At 40.1% G+C, this 26,828-nt stretch overlaps 1 protein-coding gene across 2 annotated transcripts in view; it reads left to right on the top strand.

Annotated features, from left to right (window-relative positions):
- The window catches only part of TMEM178B (transmembrane protein 178B), a 363,015-nt gene that overhangs the window by 291,218 nt on the left and 44,969 nt on the right, over positions 1 to 26,828 (top strand). For both annotated transcript variants that reach the window (XR_014175705.1, XM_081957050.1), the window contains exon 3: positions 17,362 to 17,499. Coding sequence is in view for 1 of the 2 variants with exons in the window: in XM_081957050.1 (XP_081813176.1) it covers positions 17,362 to 17,499 (138 nt within the window). In the remaining variant the exon portion in view is untranslated. The remainder of the gene's footprint in view (positions 1 to 17,361; positions 17,500 to 26,828) is intronic.

The following is a 26,828-nucleotide window of genomic DNA, read 5'->3' as shown; positions in this document are numbered from 1 at the left end:
GAGTGAATTACCTAAGTGATTTACAAATTAGAACAAGAATTCCAGTACAGGAAGCTTTTACCTACTTAGCAACAAGAGGTGCACTGCACAAGATGGGAAAAATCCATTGGATGAGTTAAATATAAGATGGTATCACACTGTGGCTAATTTGTTCTCTTTAATTTGCAGAAGTTACTACTGTATATTTCTGCACATAGAGGCTGTCCAAATAGGGGATAGTGCCATATGTTTATTAAGCACTCAACAGTAAACATCCCAGAGGCCCATAGAATATGTTACTTTGGCTTAAAGCATTCTTTCTGACCTACATTGTCTCCTTCACCTTGAGTGGAAAATAGCAGCATCTATTCCTCATTTCCCCAGGGCCTCTCATTTCCCTCTCTTTTATTTTCTTAAATGGCTCTCCAGGCCCTTTAAAGGATCAGTTCATTGCCAGAAGACAAGATGTATGTTGTTCCACAAAAAAGTGTTAAAAATAAGGAGGAGTAGAGAAGAGGAGGAAGAGGAGGAGAGAGTGGTGATGTATCTAGTACAGGTGGAATCTAGTGTGTCATGGAATTAGATTAAGCCTATACAAAGCCCTCATTAATGCCCTGAGGATCAATGAGTTATCCTACAGTTTTTGGCAGAGAAATATATGCACATGCAGACACGCTCTCTGCACGTTGCCTTTATTGATATAAAGCCAGCATTTGAGTCAATATCTAGAGAAAAGCTCGGGGAGAAGCTATCGCGATCACCTGTAGATCAGAGTTTACTCTTTCTAATTAGGATGTTGCATGATAACACCATCAGGCAGGTTAGATAGGATAGCAGTGGTCAGCTTTCTGCAGTTATTTCCATCTAGATAGGAGTAAAACGGAGATGTATCCTGCCTCTCCTCTTTTTAATATATATGTCAATTTCCATCTTCTTCTGCTTAACGATAGGCAGTTGTATATGGTCCTGCATGCAAATGACACAGCCATTTTCTCTCTCACTCTGTGGGCTCTAGCAGATTACTTTAGAGAAGAATTGCTTACAATAAACTTCTTCAAAATTAAAATTATGATCTTTTCAAAGCGATGAGATGTCAAAAATATTGATGGAACATAAACAATAATAATATAGACCAAGTTTTATCTTTTAAATAACTTGACATACTACCCCAGCAATTGAGCATCTGGCAGAAACAAATTAAATTTATCTCAAATCAGACCAATAATAGTGCTAAGCTTATACTCAACGTCTTTAATACTAGAAGAGATGAGCATAAAGCCACAGTTTTTAGACCTAAATCTATCTTCCCAGTGCTGTATGGCTCACAGGGATGTGCATACAAAACTCCCAGATACAATATAATCCAGATGCACACTCAGAATTCCCCTAAACACAGCCCTTCATTCAGAAAGTAGAATGCTTCCTTTGGATTTTAGGCCCCATATATATTGCTGCAGGGACGTGCGGTCAGGGAAGGCAGGGGAGGCAGAGCCTCCCCGCTCTCATCATGAAAATAAAAAAAAGAGAAAAGGTGCTGAAGAGCCTTCTGCATATGTGGTCCAGGAATGGGACCACGTGTGCAGGAGGCTCCTCTAGCCTCAGCCTCCCTCCTGCACACGTGGTCCCATTCCCCACCTTCCTGAGTGAACATGAAGGGGACCACGGAGCGTGAGCCGCGGTCCCATGGAGCATACTCTGTGGTCCCCTTCATGTTGACTCAGGAGTCAGGAAGGAGGGAAATGGGACTACGTGTGCAGGAGGCTGAGGCAGCTTCAGCCTCCTGCACACGTGGTCCCATTCCCTGCCTTCCTGAGTCAACATGAAGGGGACTGCAGCTCGCGCTGATGACGTCACCAGCCTCACCAGCCATAAACCTCACCGCACGTCACTGTATTGCTGATATTCTTGTCTTAAGTTTCACTATTTCAGTAATTCTCTAGCTGTCATTCTTTTTATATATATATATAATTTCCCTTTTTCTTAGAAAGCGGTGATCCAAAGAAACATATAGAAGCCTGCATGGGTTTGTCAAAAACACATCATGCCAGATAAAGCTTATTGCATTCTTTGACAAAGTGATTAAATTAGTGAATAAGGCAAATGCTGTGGACATCGTATATTTGGACTTCACTAGGGCATTTGACAAAGTAGATCACAGCCTACTTCTTGGTAAGATAGAGCAATGTGGAATATAGTGGGGGACCTCAAGATTCTGTTTTAAGACCAATACTTTTCATCATCTTCAGAAATAATCTGGGGTTAGAAGGGGAACTCATTAAATTTGAAGACAACACCAAGCCAGGGAGTGGAAAGGGGGAACAGTCATCATTTAAAAAAATAGACTCAAGATTCAGAAATATCTTGTTAGAGTTGATCACAGTTTCACAAATGGAAATGCAATTCAGTGGTGAGAAAAGTCAGGTCCTGTATACAGGCAACAAAAGCCAAAGGCACAGGTAAAGAACAGGTGTACTTGGCTCAACAGTAGCAACTGTGAGATGGATCTAGGTTTTCTAGTAGACCACCACTTAAGTATGAGCCAGCAGTGTGTTACAGTTACTAACAAAGCAAAGCAGTCCTAGTTGCATCAACAGAGGGATAATTTGAAGATCACTGGTGAGATCACACTTGGAATACTGCATCCAAATCTGGTCATCGCAATACAAAAATGTTGTTGAGACCCTAGAAAGAATGCAGTGAAGAGCAACGAAGATAATAAGGGGTCTGAAGACTGAACCATATGATGAACAATTGAGGGAACTAGGCATGTCTAGACTAATGAAGAGAAGGACTAGGGATAATATAATAGAAGTCTTCCAGTATTTGAAGGGCTATCACCAAAGCATTTCCTGATTTTGAGAACAATCAGTAGAATAGCTTACCTCCAGAAGTTAGAGGTACTCCATCACTGGAGGTTTTCAAGAAGTGACTGGACAGCCATCTGCCTGGAATGCATGAGCAGGACATTGGGCTAGAAGACCTCCCAGTTCCCTTCCAACCCTATGTTCGGTTGTGTTTTCTCTGCTTTCAAAAGCAGAAGTTTGACAAAACTCTTTAATGTGGCTGGCAGTATATAACCATGAGACCTTTCCAAAGAGCAAATTATTTATTTAGTTAATGTTACCTGCCAGTCACACTGCAGACGTTCCTCTCTAGCCTGCCTTAATGTCTGCAGGGAATAATCATATTCCTTTTGCAAACTGAAACTTGTCCCTGTACTGAAGGAACCTACGATTCTAAGGCAATGATTCTCAACCTTAGCATTTTTAATATGTGTAGACTTCAACTCCCCAGAATTCCCCAGCCAGACTTGGAACTGGATTTTGGGCATTGAAGTCCACTCATCTTAGGTTGAGACACACTGCTGTAGCCCAGAGCCCTTTTCACAATAAGTTATGTTCTACCCTTACATTTTCATCTGCCAAGAGAAATCCCTTCTGTCTTGAGAACCATCTTATTTGTTTCTCGCTATCAAACTAGAGAAGTAACACCACCTGAAAGTTGCATTTTCTCTAAGTAGGAAACTAATTTCTTAGTTTTCTGATTTATTAATGTACATTTGTACTTTGTTCTTACATTACACCTGGGTGTTATCTCTTGTCATATCTTATTTGTCATGGACCAATAGAAGATTTAGTTATACACACTTAAATATACACAAACTCATATCCCTGTGCATTGACTTAATAGCATCATAGTCAATGGGTAGAATTCTAGTATTTCATAAAATAATTTTATCACTTTTTTGTTTTTATACCTACATTCTACTTTTAATATCCTGCTATCTCTATTTATTGCACTGCGGCAAATGTCTTATTCACTTCTGTTGATATCTTAGAAATGTTTCAGACTCTAAAGCATTTATTGTTCTTTCCAAATAATATCCCTCTTTCTTTTCTATGTCATGGCTTCTCATACTTTTTAAATTTTATTTTTGCTGTCAACTGTCCAATTTGTTGGTCAGTGACTATAATAAAAGCATTATATTAGTTTTCCATTGAAAAGTTTAAATTTACTCTTTGGAACAAAAGTCAAGAAGGAATTATTAGGTCCATGCTAAAAAAAAAAACTAAGTGCAAAATGATCCCTCAAACTCAGCAAAGATTCCTTCCATTTTATTTTCCCTTTTAAGTCCAATATGAAATGCCTGTGTTTGGAATTCATTAGTAAAAGAAGTCCCATCTAATCAGAATTTAAATTTTTGTCTATTATGCCAACAATTTAAGGTTCAGATCAGGGGTGAAATTCAGCAGGTTCTAACAGGTTCTGGAGAACCAGTAGTGGAAATTTTGAGTAGTTCGGAGAACTGGCAAATACCACCTCTAGCTGGCCCCAGAGTAGGGTAGTAATGGAGATTTTGTAATATCCTTATCCCAGGAATGGGGAGTGAATGGAGATTTTGCAGTATCCTTCCCCTGGAGTGTGATGGGAATGGAGATTTTGCAGTATCCTTCCCCTGCCACACCCAGCAAGCCACATCCACAGAACCGGTAGTAAAAATATTTGAATTTCACCACTGGTTCAGATGTGGAAATATATTATATTATATATAAGTTATATAAATCGGTGTGCAAAATCCTGGTACGGTAATTTATGAGGAGAAAGGAATTTTTATATTTTTTAAAAATGGCACTTAAAAATAATTATTACATGCATCTGATAGCTGAAAGGCATTAATAAAATCCTGGGGCCCAAGGCAAACCTCTCAAATGGACCTCCCCAACATTACTAAGCAGTTAAAGTAACAGTGGCTATTTCTAAAAGACCAGTGCAACTTTGATGCTTGAGACATTCTTTCACAAACTATTACTGGCATGCTGTCTCAGGGCTGAGCAATTTCAGCAGCTTTCATTTTCATTACAAAAATCTGGATGACCTCTAGATGGCAGCTAAGAAAGCTTTTCTGTAATGCTTTGCTTCCATCTAGCAGTCACTCAAGCCAACACGTTGGCTTGCAGCTAATTTCTACCATCCCCACCCTCCATTCCAATGCCTAATTTCTAGTATAAATACATACCAGCCCTGCAGCAGACCAACAAGGAGATTCTCTCTTCAAAAAAATTTAATGTGCTGGTGGAACTCTTGGGCCTGTGGGCTCCAAGACATTCTTCATCCTTACCTTGACTAAATTTATGCCACTGAAATAGTCTGATGTACTGGAAGAAAAGATGGGAACTCCTATCATTTCATATCTTGAATATGTTATATTGGTAAAAGATCTCTGTTCTGACCCCCCTCTCTCCACGCCTGTGAACAAGCCAGAACACAGGCTTGGCTGTTTGCCACTGTTCAATTGCAAGATAACAAACTCTTTGGCTGAGGGCCCAGATAGCTCACATACAACAAAAACAAACCAGATATTCAAACACGGCTCTAAGACATAGACTTTTTTCACTGCTAATTTCGAATGGTTGTTTCCTGCAAATGTCCCCTCCCAATGCCTCACCTATAAGCTCTCTTAGGAGGGGCCAATCCACAACCACCTGAGCTGAATTATCTTCTATGAGCCTGCCTACGTAATTGCTGCTTACGTTTCTCAGCCCTTCTCACTCTAGCATCAGGGACAAACTGCCTTTGATCCTCCCCACTGCTCCATGCCTCAGGCGCCTCCTGGTGGCCAATCAGCCCCTCTGGTCCCTGCTCTGAAACTGAACCCTGCACAGGGTCCTCCACATCGTCCAGAGCAGATTCAAATGAACCCTTGCTATCTGAGTCCATCAGCAGCTCAACCGGATCCTGCTGGGCCACAACAGATCTCTATGTGAGTTTTATATATAGGTGATAAGATCAGGAACATTAACACCTATGGTAATCATCACTTCTAATCTGGCTGAACATCTTTTTTTAAGAGAAAGGATTTCCTCTTTGGACAGCCATGCCCAGGCAGAAATATCAATAATGGGTCAGGAGGTGAATGACAGCATGGATTTTATGCTGTCAAGATACTGCCCCAGTCTTGTGGCCATCAAAATACTGCCCCTCTATGGGCACTTATGGGACTATGAGTGGGTCATAGTGTTTTTTATGGTCACGCAGGCAGGAGTTATATGAAGAAAAAAAAGTATTCAAAGAATGAAAGTCATAATCATGCCAATGCCTGTAAGACTGTTGCGTATGTGTACAGTACGTGTACCAGGAACTGAGCTTGACGTGAGGGTGTCTTCTTTACCTATCACGAGATATGTTGGAATTTTTCTGTCTTTCTCTAATGGATTTTCCAGAGATAAGACAAAAGAAAGGGAAAACAATAGCAGCAATAACACTTAGACTTACATACCGCTTCATAGTGCTCTTACACTCTCTAAGCAGTTTACAGAGTCAGCCTATTGTCTCCCACAATCTGGGTCCTCATTTTACCCACCTCGGAAGAATGGAAGGCTGAGTCAACCTTGAGCCTGGTGAGATTTGAACTGCCAAATTGCAGCTAACAATCAGCTGAAGTAGCCTGCAGTACTGCACTCTAACCACTGCGCCACCTTGGCTCTCGTAGAAATAGAAATAGAAAGAAGGTTACAAATGCAAGATGATGTCACATTAACCTTCTGTATCACAGGTGTGACTAACATGGTGCACTAGCACAATAAAAGCCTTTTCTGAAAACATCCTGGATCTATGTCTCCATCAAGATCTGTATCTATAGGCATCTGTTCTCCACTGTTTCATTCAGGAGGCTCCTAGCCACGTCGCCTTTGAACAGAAAATTCTAGCGCACTCAATCACTGAGCTGTAGACTCATCCTCTGCACCCTAGTCCTAACATTCAGATAAGAGCACATTAAGGAAACCATTTGAATCCATTTACATATTATCTGCGTACATTCCTGTCGTGGCCCAGCAGGAGCCGACAGCGAGGGTCCCTATGAGTCAGCTCTGGAGGATGTGGAGGACCCTGAACAGGGTTCCGACTCCGAGCAGGGCGCAGAGAGGCTGGTTGGCCACCAGGAGGCGCACGAGCCTTGGACCAGAGGGGAGGAGACAAGGGAGAGTGATCCGGAGGTCAGCAGTGAGTTGTTCTTGGATGCCCGGCACCGGAGAGCTAATAGGAACAGTTGCGCAGTTACAGGAGGTAATTGCACTCGGCTGGTGGTAATTAGGCTCCTCTCCAGACTATAAAAGGACTGCTTGTGCATACGCCCCTTTTGCAGAAGTCAACGCATTAACTAATGTTGGAGAACAGTATTGTGAGCTTGGCAGGCTGGATTGCTGCCAAAGCTTATCTGTGTTGGATTGCTGCCCAGGCTTGTCTGTGCCGGTTTGCTGCCAAGGACCTGTCTGTCAGTTAATAAATTCTGTAAAGTATCTTTGGCTCAGAGTGTGTTGGTGTGGGACGAGGGGGGGTCAGAACTCATTCCATGATCTATATCCAGCAAAGAAAGTGCCTATTTATGAAGGATGGGAAGAAAAATACCCTATATTCTTGATTTTAGTCTTCTTCAGAGCAATATCATCTGCCATATGAGATGCTCAAAGATCACAGCTATGGATAGTTCTAAAACTAAAAGAGCAGAGGTGAACAAGGAGAGGCATTTGTTCCCATAATGTTTATTTGGAATGTGTGTGTGTATTTCTTTTAAAGGGAATTTCTTCCCATTTGAGTGACTGGGAGGGATTCATTAAGCAAACTTCTAATTTTGTTTATATTCCTATTCAGGAAAATATTAGGCAGCTAGAAGGAACTTAGATCCACTAAAGAATTCCCTTCTTCAATCATGATTTCCAGCATTGGGAAAATTAGCTTTGGAAACATTGTTATAGGGACAAAGGAATGCTCTAAAGTTGGAGATCTCTGGCTGATATTGGCAGGAGAAAGACTTTACTGAAGTTTATTATAATAATGCAACATTATTTTCTAGCTTCAGTCTCAGAATAATCTAACCCAAAGTGATCCTAATATATAATTGCTTATATCCTTCTTTTTAAAAAATGTCATTGTAATATACTTCTAATTCTGTCTTTTTTTAAATGACAGGGAGGGAAATCAATTGTTTATAGGACAAAACCAATAGAGATGCAATTTACATAGTTATATATAGTTATACATTTCCTCTCACTTTTAAATGGCATTGATTTAAATGTAGATTTCACATGTGGAGCTTGGAAGAAAAGGCTTTTCATTTAAATGTTAATAGAAGAATAAACCAAAATAATAAAAAAAAGTTTTTAAAAAATCCCTTCTATTCTGTAATTAATATCTTTCTATGCTGCTTCCTTTTTTTCCCTTTGTACTTTTGCTGGTGACATGCACACACACAAAATATGAAATCAGATATGCAATTGAAAGTGTTTAAGCTTTCCTATTAGTCACATCTACTTCTACAATTTTCCATTCCATTCTCAATTCTCTCTTACTTTTCTTCAAAATGCCCAGTCCTTATTAAGTTATTTGGGGTTCCTGCGCCCCTAGTATCTTCCCTGAATACTTTTGGAATACCTACAAATCAGTTTTCTCTAAATTATAACGAACTTCCTCTACAGGTCATTGGTAAATGAGTAGTGGAGTTATGTTCCCCTTCCTCTTTTTCTTAAAACTAATGAGGGCTTTTTCTGTATAGTTCATCTCTACGCAGAATCCTACTCTAAAAACAACTGGCTAAATCTAAGTATAGGATATTTGCAGGTCAGGTAAATGCCAAGAGTTCACTTGACATTTCTATTAATTATTTAAGTTTGTCCTTTTCACAGAACATGTCGGCATTCAGGGCAACATCTCTTGTCTTTTTCTCTTGCTTCCATTAATAGCGAACTGAGGGGAAACCATTTCTTGAAATTGCGGAAAATATTAAAATGTGAAGCCTGTTTCCTTCTTTTTTCATATCAAGCTGCAAATGGATCTAGATGATGGTCCTCTCAAATGTTAAATAAAATATCTTCAAAATGGATTTCCTTCCAAATTCCTGAAAGCACCTTTCTCTGCTCAGAACTAAGAGAAAGCGAGACAAGCAATGTTCCCTCAGGGCCAAGCTAAATGATATATAAAGTGCTTTATGCTGTACCACATAGTATTTTCTAGTGCAGGGGTGTCAAACTCAATTTCATTGAGGGCCACATCAGGGTTGTGTTTGACCATAGGGGCCGGGGTGGATGTGGCCAGTTTGATGTCACTCATGTTGGGGGCACCTTTGGTGGCCCTAGTGCTTCGCCAACAAAAGCAGACTCCCGAGCTCCTTTTCTGGCTGTGACAGCTTCCTGCAACCCTCTGCCAGCAAAAATGGAACCCAGGAGGACCACACACAGCCTATGTTCCCTCTAAGCTGCGCGGGTGCGCGGATGCGCAGGTGGCAACAAAACACAGCGCAGCAGTTTCCAACTGCCGCGCAGGGATCTTTAGCATGATGGACAAGCTGCAGGCGGCTAGGAGGCTTCTATCAGCTCGGCCGGGATATTATAGTGCCTGGACACACCCAGAGGAAGGCGGGCATTTGGTCAATAGAAATGTGGCTGCCTAGGGTTATGATTGGGCTCCCTCTGCCGGCGCGTGGCTGATTGACAGGGAGGCCATTCCCTCCTGGATCAAAGTTATTGAGGGGGGGGGAGCAGCGGCAACAGCAAACTCTCCGCGGGACGTGCGGAGGATGCTTCCGTGGAGGTTTGTGGGCTAAGCCCCCATGGCTGGGCTCCCCGCTGTTTCCTCCGCTTCCGAGATGCGGATGTGCGGGAGGTGCTCGCCATGCAAGCAAGTGGAAACCCACGCCGGGTGGGCACCTGTCTGAATCCAGCCTCTGCGTTCGGAGCATTGGGGCTCGAGGTTTTTTTGGCAGGGAGGGGGAGTCGAGCTGGTGCTCCGTGGATTTTATTTGATTTTATTGCTCGAAAAGAAAAAGAAAACAGAGGCTTCTTGGTCCGCCTAGACCAGAAACTCAAAATCCGGAAAATTAACCTTGTTTAGGAAAGTTTTGCGCTGATGGAAAAATAGTGTTTTCCAGTGAAAGTTTTTCCTACTTTTCCTTGTTTGCTTTTTTGGCCTCTATTCCTTCTCCTCTTTTCTTTCTTCCTTTTTTCTTTCCTTCCTTCCTTCTTCCTTCCTTTCTTCTTTCTCTTTCTCTCTCTTTCTTTTTTCTGCCTCTTTTTCTTATCCTCCCTCCCTCCTCTCACCTTTCTTTTTCTCTTTCTTCTCTTTCCTTTTATGTCTCTGTGTGTGTGTGTGTGTGTGTGTTTGTGTGTGTGTGTGTCTCCCTTCCTTTCTCCCCCTCCCTCCTCCCCCCTTTTTGTTTGTTTCTTTATGTGCCCCAATTGCTAATCTACATCAATTGGTAATTTATTCATAACTTGCTAATATCACTGCAGACTATTGGATAGTAAGGGGGAAAGTATAAAGCATATAAAGTAATTCATAGTATGGAAAATGTGGATAGAGGGGAGTTTTGATCCTTTTCCCATAGAAAGTCATGCATTGAACTTGAATACAAGTAGTCCTCAACTTACAACAGTTCACTTAATGACTAAAGTCACATCAGCACTGAAAAAAGTGACTTAGGGCTGTTCTTCACACTTATGATCACTGCAGCATCCCCATGGCCACATGATCAAAATTTGGATCTTTTGCAACTGCCTCATATTTTTGATGGTTGCAGTGTCCTGGGGTCTCCTTTTGCAGCCTTCTGCCAAGCAAAGTCAGTAGGAAAGTCAGATTGATTTAACAACCAGGTTACTGATTTAACCGCAGTGATTCACTTAACTGTATGTAGCAAGGAAGGTGGTAAAATGGGGCAAAACTCACTTAACAAATGTCTCACTTAGCAGTAGAAACTTTGGGCTCAATTATGGTCGTAGATTGAGGACTACCTGTATAGGGAGATTTCTTTACTTAATGGATATTTACATGGTAGAATTGAGTTTCAAATAACACTGATTTCGTTGTTGTCTTGGGTGACATCTATGAAAAAAATTCAGATGCTCAGGCATGAAAATGTGCCGCTCAAACACTATATTTCTCCGCTCACACTGAAAAAAATTTAGAGGGAACATTGCACACAGCCCTTGCGAACTCTGTTTTCGCTTGCAGAGGCATCATGGGCTGGTCCTTTGGGGTTTCAGGGTGGTCCCACAGGCCAGATCTAAGCACCCTGTGGGCTGGATCTGGCCTCCAGGCCTTGAGTTTGACACCCCTGCTCTAGTGCTTAATGTGGTAATATGGTCACTTAATGACCATAATTGAGGCCACTAACTTCAGTACTGTACTGGAGTAGTGTACTAAGTACTGTAGTTGCTAATCAGAAAATCTTGTGACCACAATTGGCTTACAACAGCACTTCTTGTTCGATCATAAAGTAAGACATCACGTCACCACGACGTCCATGTTCTCCATTCACTTTGCTTGTTGCAAGCCAGTTATCAGAAACACACAAATGACAATCACATGGCTATTGCGTGCCTGTTGCAAAGTGCCCAAATAGTGATCATGTGACTGTGAGACACACAACAATGGTTGCAATGTGAGCATTGATACACTAACTTCAAACGGCTGTTAAAGCACTAAGAGAACTCTCTGTACTATTGTTAAGAAAACTACAGGCACCTTTTAAAACATACAGTGCCCTGATCTACATACGTATCACACCATGTGAAGAAGGAAAAACCCAATTTCCCCCTGCACAGACCTTATTGTTTCAAAATGATCACCCTGCCTATTTTGCGCAATAAGAGATCTCTTGCAAACCAACAACTAGTCACAGGCACTTCCTCTCTTTAAAATTTAAGAAAGCTTTTTTTCCATTCTTGTGTCATCAACAGGCCAATCACATTCTAATTTTTTCTCCTCTTTTGGGGGGAGATTTTCATTGTAAATGGGCAAAAAAACAAATGGATGGACAGACGGACGGACGAATGCAGGTCCCAAGGAGTGATAACCTAAAGAATCAGGTTTGTGGGTCCTATGGGACAAGAAATGTAACATCATCTGAAGGAACCCAAGGCATAGCTTTTAAAAGCAGCAACCAAAACCTAGATGGCATGTATATGTATACATGTATACATCCAAACTAGAGTGTGTTGTTTCTCTGTGTTGTGTAATATATGTGGGTATATGCATAATTTTGTATTGTTTATTTATTTTGTCACATTTATGGAATGTATATTGGAGGTGGTGACCCTTTGAGAGCTGTGTACAATGAAATTTCATTTTAATGTACGTCGATTAGTGTACATTCAAACTGACAATAAAGTTATTCTAAGTCTAAGAAGAGTCAAGGACCGGAAGAGGAAGCAAGGTGTCCACAAGGCATAGTCAAAAAAGTTGAGATGGGGGCCATGAGGATGCAGTCAAAGCGTTGCCTGGTTTTTTAATGCGTGTTTTTGAATAAAAATGGAAAGGATGAAAGGACAACAGAGATTTTGGGATGACTGATGGAAGTATGGATCAATTCAAACGGGTTTTTTTTTACAACTAAACACAGCTTATCCTTTTTTAGGGCTTGTTGGAGTCAGATTGAGGGCTTAGACCAGGGGTGTCCAAACTTGGGAACTTTAAGACTTGTGGACTTCAACTCCCAGAATTCTCCAGCCAGCCATGCTGGCTGGGGAATTCTGGGAGTTGAAGTCCACAAGTCTTAAAGTTCCCAAGTTTGGACACCCTTGGCTTAAACTGAGCACTTAGCTAAGGGATAAATTTGCTGCTTAGGTGGCAACTTGAGGAAAGAAAGTTCCTTTTCCAACGATTGAGGTAAGCAAAGTGCAGAAAGAAAGATGAGTTTAGCTGCTCGAAACTTTTCAGCACATCTATTCGTAGGAATGAAAGATTGTTTGCAGAATGTACTGTATAATATTGTTTATTTAATGATTATAGCAGATGGTTAGTGTGGATTTTAATTGTTAGTGCTGCTGGTTATTTTTAATGTGAGTTGGTTATTGTGAATGTTTTATCTACACTTACCTTACTGTGAAGATGCATTGTTTATATTTTAAATTGTACTGTAGATGTTTATGTTTTACATTATACTGTAGATATGATTATGTATTACATTTGTATCCCTGTGCAATCAAATAATTCTGGGTGGTTAATATAGAAATAACAGCTCTAGCCAGTAAAGTAAGTCGTCTTTGATTTACTACGGCATACAAATCTGATAGGCAGTCAGATTTTATTAGTACGGGTATTATTGATTTAAGCTCTTACAAGCCTTCTTCTTTCAGCTATGCAATTATCATTATGTTCCTATAATAACTCCTGCAGTAGTTTTCCTGACTTGATGTGCACCAGATACATTTGACTAGGTAAAGGCTGAGAATGATGGCAGTTGCAATCCCACAAACATTTAGGAGTTAGCTGAAGAAAGCTAATGGTCTCTACCAGGGTTGTCAAATTCACAGCCCACAGGCCGGATGCATCACGCGCTAACCACACCCCTGTTTAGTTTAGCAAAGGCGGGGGGGGAAGTCCCGATACGTCACATGACGCTGCCGTGACAACATGAGTTTGACACCCCTGGTCTATACTTTTCCTCATTCCGGAGCAAAGAATAAAGAGAATAGCTCATCCAAAATTTCTTTACGTTATTAACTGCACATTTTACACCAATCCTCTAAACAGCAAGAACATAGAATAGAATAGAATAGAATAGAATAGAATAGAATAGAATAGAATAGAATAGAATAGAATAGAATAGAATAGAATAGAATAACAGAGTTGGAAGGGACCTTGGAAGTCTTCTAGTCCAACCCCCTGCTTAGGCAGGAAACCCTACACAACTTCACACAAATGGTTATCCAACACCTTTTTAACAACTTTCATTATTGAAGCACCCACAACTTCTGGAGGTAAGTTGTTCCACTGATTAATTGTTCTAACTGTCAGGAAATTTCTCCTTGGTTCTAATTCTCTCCTTGATTAGTTTCCACCCATTGCTTCTTCCCCTGCCCTCAGGTGTTTTGGAGAATAGCTTGACTCCCTCTTCTTTGTGGCAACCCTTGAGATATTGGAACACAGCTATCATGTCACCCTTAGTCCTTCTTTTCATAAGACAGTTCCTGCAACCATTCTTTATATATTTTAGCCTCCAGTCCCCTGATCAACTTTGTTGTTCTTCTCTGCACCCTTTCTAGAGTCTCAACATCTTTTTTACAACGTGGAGACCAACATAAGGGAATGTGCCCATGATTTCCTACAAAAGGGGAACAAAAAGAATCCATAACCTTGGTTACTAGTCCTTGCATGCTGACAGTGTCATGCTCCCCATTTATCATATGAGGGTCCATGGCAAGGCATGTGAGAAGTATTCAAAGAACACCATGAAAACAATTTAAATGTAGAGGGATCAGTAGATCCTTTTTACACAGGGAGAAAAGTCAGAGAAAAAATAGTGTGTGATAGGATGTCCTGTTGCAGAAGGCAGGGGTAATACATACTGCTCATTTCATGTTCCTATTGTGAAACTCATCCTGGATAACAGGAGAACGTCCCTAGTAAAGTTATGTAGCTTTGCATCCTTGGAGGACAGCAGCTTGGTTTGATTGATATTAGACCTATTCAATTGCTTCAAATTCTGGTATGGTGCATGCTTAAACACGTCTCTCTTCTCTGACCTCTTTCTTTCAAAATAGATGTAGTGGCTGATTCAGCACATCTGTGCATTCATTTCTCACTGAAAGAAGTGCTCTGAATTGACTTGTCCGCAGCCTTGATATTTCTGTATACCACATTGTGACAGGGAAGGAATGCCAACCAGATAGCCTTGGACAACACAGAGCAATTCCAATAACCAGTTCACTCTTTTCCTTTCTCACCACGCTGCCTTTTGAGAGTGGCGTCCTTGGGCAGCAGTTGTACCAGGGCAGATAAAGATTAGATGATTTTTTTAAAAAAAATAAGGTTTTTCCTGATATGTCTGCTACTAAAAATGTTTTCAAACAAAGTATGTGGGAATAATTTCCATAGAATTAGGCATGGTTGTCTTTTGCAGCAAAAATCAACAAAAGAGCCCTCTGACACCTTGAAGACAAACTGAGTTACTTTGGCAAATAGGTTTGGCAGCAGAGTTTATTGCATCGTTCTTGCACTATAATACATTTGTTTGCTTGGAGAATGCCACTAACACCATCCAAATATTCTTGTACATGTGCAATTCAATATGGCAGATGATTTCTGAATGTAATTTATAGTCCATACTCATACAGAAATGAATATCCACAATGTATTTAACCACCGGTGAGCTGAAAGCAAACTCATTGTGTGATGGTGCTGGTGATAGATACGTCAGCATCAGTTCTTATATAAGGAGTAGAGTTATTTGAGTGGTCTTCTGGTAATAATGTTGGGGTCATATCTGTTGCAATAAGTCCCAGGTCAATTCACATTCCCAAATGAACAAAATCTAAACCTTATGAATGCTACTGAGTGCTACTGAAACCTTATGAATTTACATTTAAGTTGGCTAAACATTGCGTCAATCTTTGTGATTTAGTTTTACAAGGTAAACAGAAAATGTTACCCAAACCAATTATACCTTGTGTAACAAGCACTCATACTTTGCTGTAGTGTATGACTGGATTTATGCAACTTAATGTCAAGATCCCGACTAACAAACCCAAACAAATCAGAACTTGGAGGCTAAGGTCTTTCTCTAAGAACTTCTTTATTGGGTACATCATATCGGCACGATCAAATGGAAAACCAACTCTAAATGTTTCCACCGTTTTACTATAATTAAAGTAGGAAATAACTTCCTCCCCAAAAATCTCAGGTCACATTCGCCAATTAGGTTAATTGGCAGGTTCTCCAGGCACTCCTCCCGGTCTCTATCCACCATCTGTAGAGATGACCTTGGTTCCCACAAGAAAGTGATGTGTTTTGTCTAGCAACATACTTTATCCTCCTTCCTTTATCCTCCACCCTATGTGGCAACTGAGGAATAGAAAAATTGCTTCTGCCAGGTTTGATTTGAAGTTGACACTTAATGAACATGACCAGAATGGTGTTTTAAGGTGCATGTTTTAAGATGATTCAACATATTATGGCAATGCAGACATTGTCTCATCTTGCATTAATATAATCTACGTTAGCCATAAGACTGTCTACTGCAATACATTCTGTTATGCCAGAAACCAGCCCGTGCAAACAAGCAAAGCCCCATCTATGGGATGCAGGCATCATGCTAAACTACGCCCCCTCCAGTCCGCGAAAAAACTCTCTCTATGGAACCAGTCCCTGGTGCCCAAACAGTTGGGGGCCACTGTGTTACACTGGTCCTCTAATCTCTGGTTTAAAATATATAGTCTAATCTATAATTGCTATCCATAGTATAGAATATATTAATACACCAAGTAAATGAGATGAAGAGTGTGAAGTAGAGGAAAGAGGTAAGGGAAGAAGAGAGAGATAGGAGAGAGAGCAGGGGGAGGGTAGAGGAGGAGAGAAAGAAGGAGTGGAAAGGGGAGAGAGGAGAAGGAGAGAAGAAGGGGAAGTAGAGAAGAGAAGGATGACAAAATGAAGAAAGGAGGTAGGGAGGGGGAGGAGAGAGGGAGAAGAAAGTGACAAATATGATGTATGGAGAGCAGAAGAGCCAATAATTGTTTTTGGGAGTTGATGGTAAGATGAATTGATGTAAACATTTAATAATACAATACGATGTTGGCTATGTAATAGTATACATGTGATTATATGTTATGAAAATGAAAAAAATAAAAAATGTATATAAAAATAAAAAAGAATATATTAAAATATTAGAGACAGGCAAGTACTCCCATGAGCATGGAGACATTCTGTCTATTCGAAGCAGATTCTTGTTCCCATTTTTCTTTTCTGAAAACATGCCTGTTTCTCAACTTACATAAGATAAAGGGGATTTGCATTTTAAAGAAGATCACAGAAAGAAGTGGAAGAACAAAGTTAACAGAGACAACAACCAAATATCTCCTACTCTCTTGGTCTTGGGGTTATGCTTTGCTATTTGTTAATTTAGACTCGTTCTTCTGCAATTTCTGGATAATTGAGTCATCCCTGACAAGGGCCAGAATGGAAAGTGTTGAGAAGAGGCAAATGGGAATAAAATTAAAACTCTTGATTTTAAGGAAAAAAATAATGTTAAGTTTAGTTTTTAAAACTGAAATATTAAAATATGCCTTGGAACTCCCTACTAGTCTTTTGCTAGTGAAAAGCAATCTTTATTTTGATCAACTAATATTTGCAGACGAAACCAGCTTTGTAGCTGTCATCTTTTTTCTATCTGATGACAAGCAGGATCACTTGAAACTCGACAGAAGAGATGATTCTGTATTTCTTATTCTTATTAAAATCAATGAAGAAACAGGTCTTTTTGTAGACACTAACATGACGTGCACGAGAAGGGTTCGACCTTAGCAAGTCATCAAATGTTCAGCGCAAGGCTTAGGCTTTTAAATCATCAAGACAAACAATGACTCATATTAACTGGACTTTTATTTCTCGTTGCAGATTTACGCCGAATGACAGCTGGTTTTATGGGCATGGCGGTGGCTATCATCCTATTTGGATGGATTATCGGGGTGCTGGGCTGCTGCTGGGATCGAGGCCTTATGCAGTATGTGGCAGGACTTCTCTTCCTCATGGGAGGTAAGGAGAAAACGAGTTGAAAATAAATGTTCCCTTTAGCTGCATAAAATTTAAGGTCCTAGAAAACAAGCCCCTATACTGTAATTATATAAATCAGCAGCAACGTGCTTAAAGTTTTCTACAACAAAAGATTATTATACGTAGATGTAGGTAGTCCTTACTTAACAACTGGCCTGTTTAACAACCATTTGAAATCATGGCGGTGCTGAAAAACTATGCAATGGGTCCTTGCACTTATGACCATCACAATATCCCACATTGCAATGGGTCCTGCTTGGGTTGAGAGGACAGTGTTAGATAACAATGAAGATGGTTGATGTCTATGGAGAATCTCAGTCATTCAGGTCATGGTTGTCCCAAAGGTGCTTTTTCAAACGGCAGCTGAACTTTTCTTTGTTTTTGCTTGAAGACATTTTGCTTCTCATCCAAGAAGCTTCTTCAGTTCTTCAGTTTCAGGACTGAAAAAGCTTCTTGGATGACAAGCAAAAAGTCTTCAAGCAAAAACAAAGAAAAGTTTGAAAAAGCACCTTTGGGTCACGAAGTCGGCCACAGTTTTGAGATGAGTGTGGTGGTAACAGGAAACATCTAATTTTTAATAGTCAGAATAATATATTTTTTATTGTATTTGTTTAAAAGAACAGTGGAAGGGATATAACATGCCGAGGGTTTCAGTGAGGTATATGATTTTGCACTTTTGACTATCAGTGGATGGAAGGAACCTGGAACTTTGCAAAGATGATCCTCTTTGTACATGGCGATCCTCTTAATGACCAGTACAAGTGATAATTCCAGGCTCAGTTAAAGTCTTAAGTCAAGGACTACCTGTAGCTTCTAGGTAGATCGTCATCTTTAAAACTCAGGATCTGGATCTCTCCAAGGTTGCCTTTTTCAAATTGACCTTACCTATCCAGAGAGACTTGTGAAGGTCATCACACCAGTGGTGAGTTCCGGATCCCGGTGCAACCGGTACGGTGAAACAGGGCCGGGCGTCCACCACATGTACATGCGCAGCATGCATGCAGTGCGCACATGCGTACTTCCCGCCAGTGATGCTCCGTGATGCTCCAGCTGCTCAGCGGAGCGTCGCACAGGTGCCTTATGCTCTGTACACGTGCGCGGAAGCCCCAATCAGCTCAAATACAGGTAAGGAGGGAGGGCGGGAGGGTGGGCCCTCAAGAGCACCATACCAGAACGGTACCTGGTGCTCCCATCAGGCACCGGTACACCTGTACCGGGGCGTACCAGTATCCCATCACTGCATCACACCCAAGGGGATGCCATCCAGAGAGAATCTACATGACAGCCTTTTTAGGGATGGACCAGATAGACAAGCAATTCTCTCCCTATTTCACTTTCAAAGAGCTCTAGAGGTATGGTTCTTCAGAAAAACATTTAGGTACGATTGAATCTGGCCCCTGCTTCTCTCAGCCCATTTGCAGTAAATCTCTGTGTCTCTAAGGAAAAGTGAGATGAGTTTTCATTAAACCAGAGCTTAGCACTGAAAGTTTGACTCGGGGCACAGATTGTACCAAATCTCTGTTTGTTTCTATAATACTGAAGTACAGACTAGTCAATCCCATTTAAACCTACCATGTTATGCCAGCCCAGCATGTGGGGTTTAATTTATAGTTCGCTATGTCATAGCATTGAAGAAAATTGGGTCTGAATGTATTTTGCTGGTATTGGATTAGCAATTTGTGACCTCAAGCAATACGACTGGTAAACCAAAGTTTGTAACCTACTGCAGTCTGCAAACTCAGTCAATAATTGGAGAACCAGGATGATGCTGATTGTTTCCTAAAAATATCCAAACATCAAGAAAGAATTGGTAGACAATGGGAGAAATCACTTTTTGACTTCTACCATGCAATTATAAAAGGAAGTAAATGAGATCTCTCTGAACTTTAGGATCAGTTGCAAATTGGAACAGATTACTCTGGTTTACCTTAATGGATGTCTTTCAGAGATAATGGAGTTCAACACATATTAGCTAAAGCAAGGGTGTCAAACTGGATTTCTTCGACGGCCAGATCAGCACTGTAGTTATCTTACATGGGCCAGAGGTGGGGAGCTGTGGGGGAGATGGGACAGATGCTTCCTGCAGCACCCTTCTCACCAAAACATGGCATGGGGGCTGTGCCCAGTCCCCCGCATCTCATTTTTGGTCTCCATGGTCTCCTGTAGCACTCTCCTGGCTGAAAACAGGCCACATGAGGCCTTGCGGGGGCTCCTCCCCATGGCCCGTTTTGCCAGCAGAGGCGTCGCAGGCCAGTCCTTTGATATTTCCAGGCTGGCCCCATGGGCCAGATTTAAGCACCCCATGGGCTGGATCCAGCCCACAGGCCTTGAGTTTGACATCTCTGAATTAGAGAAACTTACCTATAGAAAGCATTGGTTGAAGACTGTAGTCCAAGCCTGGCAGGTACCAAGTTTAGAATATTTTGAGGGGCTTTTTTTCCCATCACTCAACCAACCCAAAGTTTGCAGCATGAAGGTTAAAGGTTTCTTGCATCTGTCAGGAACAGCCATCTGTGCCAGGGAAACCTTCTAGTTCAGAGGTGGTTGCTCCCGGTTTGGCCCAGATCGTAGTAGCACCCGAGGCTCCACCCACCCGCCGGGTGCTTCTGCACATGCGCAGAAGCGTTGGCGCACGGGAGCGCGGCCAAACTGGTAGTAAAAATCTTGGCAACCCACCACTGTTCTAGTTATATAGCTGTGGTTTTGTTTCCAGTTGGTGCTCTAGCACAAGACTCCCCATGTGAGCTGATTTTAGTCTCATTGACTTTAAAACTCCATGCAGCCAGCTTTAAAATATTGATGGCTTGTATTCAGTGTGTTGCCTGAATCGCTTTTGCGGTTAATAAAAAAAAGGCAATTATTGTGGAGCTTTGTTTGCTTGTTTGATTTTTTAGAGAGCTTGATATTTTGACCATCTGATGAAAGATGATGTCAGTACAAACATATTAACTTCCTGGCTATTTTTGACAAAAGAGATCGCTGTCAATATCAAACAAACAACAGACTAAGAAGGAAATGCCAATGTTTTCTTCATAGTCAATTTATTTGATGTTTGCTATAATATTTCTGGAGTGCAGCTCAGGTAGCTTTGATATATGACATGGCTACCAATGATTAGCTCTATTAACTTACTACTATCTCTTTTCTGAAACAATATTTTCCTTCCATTTAACTATTCACAAGTACTGGCTATTAATGCAATATTAATCTATCTCAAAGGCATCTCATGAAAGTCTTCCAATTTCATCTGTTCAAAGATCCTTGTCAAATATTTTGGCATAGAATAATCTGCCACTAACAATGACTAATGAAAAGGAAGGGCACTTAAGTATATAATAAAGGCAGAGTCATTTAAGAATCTGGTTAACTGGGGAATTTAGCAGATACAACATTTCTCCTGTCAACATCCCCCCTTTCGCTACATAAGGATGCTGTTTTCATTTACATTTAATAACACTAAAAAGGCAGTAAAATAACACTATTGCAGCTCTCCCCATGCCAAAGTTCAACTACCATCTTGTATGAATCCAGGCATTATGGTTGGATTCTTAAACTATGGTTATTTTTAATGAATCGTTGTGGGAATGCAGCTTGCTTGCACGCTGTATTTAGACACAGATTCGTACATGTGTTTGACTGTCAGGTTTCTAGGAATTCTCTAACATTTTTGAATTTCAAAATCCAAATCCAAAAATGCTAGAAGATTCTTGGAAAAACAGTATTCAGCCGAATCAGCCATCAATTGACATATTGAAAGGAACAACATTTACACACTATTCAAAAGAGTCAATAATAAATCTAGGAAGCGGGGGAAAAGAACTACAACACATCTCCAGCATCCCACATTCAGATAAGCAGGGATCAAGACCAGGCAAATAACCAGGCAGAAAATAAGATTGTAATCAAGAAATGACAAAAAAATAAACTACATCCTAACCAAAATTGGCAGGACAAGCTAACTGCATATTAAAAGGCAGCAAATCTCTCACTCACTTGCAATGATGATGTTACCTAGTTGAGTAACAAAAGGTCCACAGATGAGCAACCAAGCTTAGAAAGCACCAACTTCACAGTTCAACTCTAAGCTACAAATATTCACTTCTATTGGATTTTTCCCTGCCAGTTCCTATTACTCAGCATAACAAGGGTTTGAACTGAACATTGAATCTGATTATATCAAGGGATTTGTCAAAATGAATCATTTTTCAGCTATTATCTCATATTCTCACATCTCGAATCCCATGGAGAGGGTGCAGTGCCTTAGGATGTGTTACACATTGGCATTCAAAAATGTCTATGCAATGAGATTTAAAATAATTGTTAAAATAATATGCCTTCCTTAGTTCAAATTACAACCTTGGGCAATAAATGAGATAGTTTCTCAAATGTTGATAGTTGTATACTCCGTTTGCTTTTTCAGTACAGAATTTATATTTATTTACATTGGCCCAATACAGTAATTAGGAACTTCCTTTGCAAATCTCTGAAATAACTTGCCTATGCAATTTCTAGTATTTTAAAAGCAGTTCATCATTTGGAACCTATCTATATAGAAAATCATGCCCTATATTTACAAGGTTTCTGTGAACATGCATTTTATTTTTGGGAAAAAAAATTAATACCCAAAGTTGAAACTTAGCTGAAATTAAGAATGAATACAGTAACTCTGGTTTTTGGATTTGATGAAGTGTATAGGACAGTATTGGCGAACCTTTTCGGTACTGACTGCTGAAACGGGAGCATGCACATGTGGGAGGAGCATTAAAAACTGGAAAAGCCACTCCCCGGGGCGCACATGTGGGAACACCAGAAATTGGAAGACCAGTTCCCCAGTGTGCATGTGCATGCGGGGAAGTAGAGCTTCCAGTTTCTGGCGTGTGCATATGCACCGGTCACCTAGACTTCCGGTTTCTGGCGTGCATGCACACACAAAGACCAGCTGGCTCGTGCGCATGTTTGTGCTGGAAACTGGAAGCTCAGCTTCTTGGTGCACTCAAAGACCAGCTGTGCATGAGAACCTGAAAAAGCAATGGGCGATGGCTGCCATGCCCAGAGAGATGGCTCTGCATGCTACTTGCACATGTGCCATAGGTTTGCCATCACGGGTATAGGCTATCTTGAAAGTGCAACACTAAACTCATTTGTTAAAAAATAATTCCTAATGAGTTCATGATAACATACTCCCAAGTAAATAGATACAGGATTACTGACTCAGCATCAGGAATGGGTAATGTTGTCCTCACAGCCAAAAGAACTTGATTCTAAAGCTTCCATCTTAGTAAGGCTTTCATAGCTTAAGCAATGTGTTGTAGAAGTTTATGTCAACAGTACTTTGTCCACAACATGCTAAACTATATTTTATTTTACTGGTGGTTTGTTGAATATATCATCAAGGGATAAGTCATGTATAATGCTTACAATATAAACTTTGATTTTCTATGGAGATTCTCAGTCATCCAGGTCATGGTTGTCCCGAAAGGTGCTTGTTAAAAAGGCAGCTGGACTTTGTTTAGCTTGAAGACATTTTTTTCTCATCTAAGAAGCTTCTTCAGTTCTGAACTGAACTTCAAGCAAAACAAAATCCAGTTGCCTTTTTAAAAAGCACCTTTGCGAAAACTTTGATTGCAAATTCAAATGGTTGGGATTACACAATACTGTAAAGCAAACTAAATATATTTTGGATTACAATTCAAAATGGTTCCAATTTAGCATGGCATGAACCCAAAATATTTGTTTGGGAACAATTCCTGAATCACATTTATTTCCAAAATTCTAATAATGATCTAACAATAATACAATTGTTTTTCTTTTCTTTTCTGACATCACCTTGGACTCTCGTTAGAATTTAAAAGTTCCATAATCTTCAGTTTATAGAACCAAAGATCTTATGTCCTGAAGATTTTTATAGAACTTGGAATTTACAGACGTATAGATGGGAGATTATGAAAGTTACAGCCCAGCCTGTTAGGAAAAGTGGTATCATACTCCTTTTTTTTCAGTGTCCTTTTTGGTTTTCAGGTGGGAAAAATAGGTCAATAGTAAGTATTGGGAAATAAAAGCTCCTACAACTCCTCTACTTTGGTAAATAATTACTGTATTTTTCAGAGTATAAGACGCACCGGACTGTAAGATGCACCAAGATTTTGAAGAGGCAAATTTTAGAAAAAGGTTTTTGCACTCTGCAGACTTCCCCAAAATGGCCCTTTTTTGTGAAAATGGGCCTGTTTTTTGTCCAAAAAAGGGGCATGCATAGTCTTTAGGAGGCTTGTAAAGTGCTCCTGGGGGTTGGGGGGGCAAAATGAGCAAAAAACAGCCCATTTTTTGCTCGTTTTTGCCCTCCCCAGCCTCCAGGAGTACTCCTAAAGCCTATGCATGACCATTTTTGCAAAGGGGTGGGGTTTCGGGAGGCCAAAAATGCTGTATTCAGTGTATAAGACGCACCCAGATTTTTACCCTCTTTTTGAGGGAAAAAGGTGTGTCTTATACTCCGAAAAATATGGTACCACTTTGGTAATAATAATTATGACAACAACAATGGTAAGGAGAATGCCAAAGCCAAGATATGTGATCGTGATAAAACCATAGAATAGATGCCAATGACAAAATCAACGATTGTTGCCATCAATGGGAATTCAAAATATTTTAGCTATGCTTATCGAGATGAAAAAAACGTTAATTGTCAACTAAAGATGAAGAAGTACTGCAGAGTTGATTGGAATTTTATCATGTTTATGCCATTTGTTTTGAACCCTTGTGGGAAAATGAGCATCTGAAAAAAAAGTCCATGCCTGTTCTCAATCACCTTTCCCCCCGTCCCTTCCCTCTATGCCGATTCAACGCAAACGCCTCCAATCATTTATTATTGCACAATTCAATTCTTAAAGGGTCAAAGCATGTTCCTGCCTTTCATCATTTTTCTGCGATGAGGTTTTATGACCTTATTTCATTTATACAGAATCTCATCCTTTGCTGACCTTTTCTTTCCTCGTGTCTCATAAATGTTTTTATGCTATATTTATTTGTATCAAGATCTCTATCCCACTGTGGCTGTCACAGAAGGCCCCCCACACACACACACACACATACATATACACAGAGTATATTACTCTGGTAATATTCAACTAATATTCAAGTAGTTCTCAACTAACCACCACAATTATAAAGAATTTACAACAATTTCCATTGTTAAAGCAAGGCAGTTGTTAAGTGAATCACGCCTGAGGTTGCAACCTTTTTGCCACAGTTCTTAAGCAAAACACTGCTGTTGTTAAGTAATCATGTAGTTGTTAAACAAACCCAGCTTCCCCTTACTGACTGTGCTTGTGAGAAACCTTCTGGGAAGGTCACAAATGCCAAACTCATGAGCCTGTGGTAAATTCACACTGCTTGCCAAGTTCCTGAATTCTTATTATGGGATGGTGAAGATGGTTGTTTGGTGCAAGGACCAGTTATAAGTCACTTTGTTTCAATGCCATTATAACTTTGAATGGTTGCTAAATGAAGTCAAGGACTATCTCTGTGCCTTTTCTAAAATGTAATGTACATTTCCAGATCTTTCTCTTGTCAGATTCAAAACCATACCATTAGTAAGAAAGAGGAGATAAGGGCAAAGCTTACCCTTTACAACTCTGTTGTGGCTCTTTCTAAAAGAGAAAATGTAGTCCTGTCACTAAGTCAATAAGTCTTGATGATGACTTATCGTCATGAGATTTCTATTCCCCTTTAGTTTTGTTCAACATCGGTCACCTCAGAGTGGTAAAAATGCTTCTGCTCACTCCCCTCTCCCCAATAACAATCTTGGAAGGTGGGTCGGGCTAAGGGAGAAAATTTGATCCAAAGCTACCCAGCTGCCTTTTATACTTAAGGTAAGACTGGAATTCAATGTTTCTAATTTCTGGCTCAGCATCTTAGTCACAACACTAAACAAGTTCTCTTCAATTCTGTCAGTCAGCCTGTGGACTCTTGGCTTCCATCAGATATTATGAGCCGTGGTTGCAGTGATTACAATATTGCAGGCTAATTCTGCTGATTGCCTGCAGTTCAATCCTGACTGGCTCAAGGTTGATTTAGCCTTCCACCCTTCTGAGGTTGGTAAAATAAGGACCCAGATTGTTGGGGGCAATATGCTGACTCTGTAAACTGCTAAGAGAGGGCTGTAAAAACATTATGAAGTGGTATATAAATCTAAGTGCTATTGCCATTGTTATTAATTCTTTTTTTAAAAAAATATATTATTATTTTTTTACAAAAAAACCTAAATGGAAACCATGCTGCAAACAAGGTACTGGCCTTTAAAATAAATCTTATTTCTAGGGCACTTTCGAATATCTGTAGATTCTTAGGAATTTTTTTTTTTTTGATGGGTATTGAATATTGCAACCCAGGAGTGCAAAAATACAGATGATCAGTATTTTTATGTGTTTCTTTGGAATAATCTATTCTATCTGTGTGTGTGTGTGTGTGTGTGTGTGTATGCTGGTCTTGTATTCAGGTCTTTTGGCCAAGACAATCTCAATCTTACACGGGAAAAGACCCGAATACAAGACCAGCATACCTACACCTGTGAAAATCTACGAAAATATACATGATAGATAGATAGATAGATAGATAGATAGATAGATAGATAGATAGATAGATAGATAGATAGATACAGAGATAGAGACAGACAGACAGACAGACAGACAGACAGACAGACAGACGAGTGGCAGATAGAATCCTGAGGTTTTGAAAGGCATTTTCTTTTGTAAGTAGGTGTTTTGTGACTATTAGAGTCACTATTTCTGTTCACAAAGACCAGATTGCTACTGAGCAAACTTTGCTGTTTGCTTCCATCTAGTTATCTGGATTTCTGTAACCCAGATATAGTATATTGTGTCCACCATAGAACAATTTTGTAATTTACATCAACTTGACTAGTCTGAAGAGATGACAACAAATACATTGTGAAGCTGTTCCTGCATTTCATGTTTTTGGGGGAGTGAGGTAGTGGTGGTGAAACAGGCACCTTTCAAATAGCATTCATATATCAGACAAGTTAAAATGGTTTCCATGCTTCTTACTGACAGATTAGTGTCCTTTTAATTTCTTTTGTAGTAATTTGGTTTTATTCTGTCCAACATACGAATATTCTGCCCATATTGGTAGATTATCAGTGGTATATTTTGATAGAGATAGATTGTCATTTGTTCTATTTATATCAACACGCTTCATTCCTAGTTTCTCCTCTGCATATCTTAATTTTCCACAATGCTTTGGTCTAAATATCTTCTTACCAATCAGCTACAGAATGAGTCGTCCATAACATGGCTTAA

The sequence above is a fragment of the Natrix helvetica genome (assembly GCF_964273705.1).
Source record: "Natrix helvetica genome assembly, chromosome: 6".
Classification (NCBI taxonomy): Eukaryota; Metazoa; Chordata; class Lepidosauria; order Squamata; family Natricidae; genus Natrix; species Natrix helvetica.
Note: the sequence above shows the minus strand (reverse complement) of the source record. Positions and strands in the feature narration are given on the sequence as shown.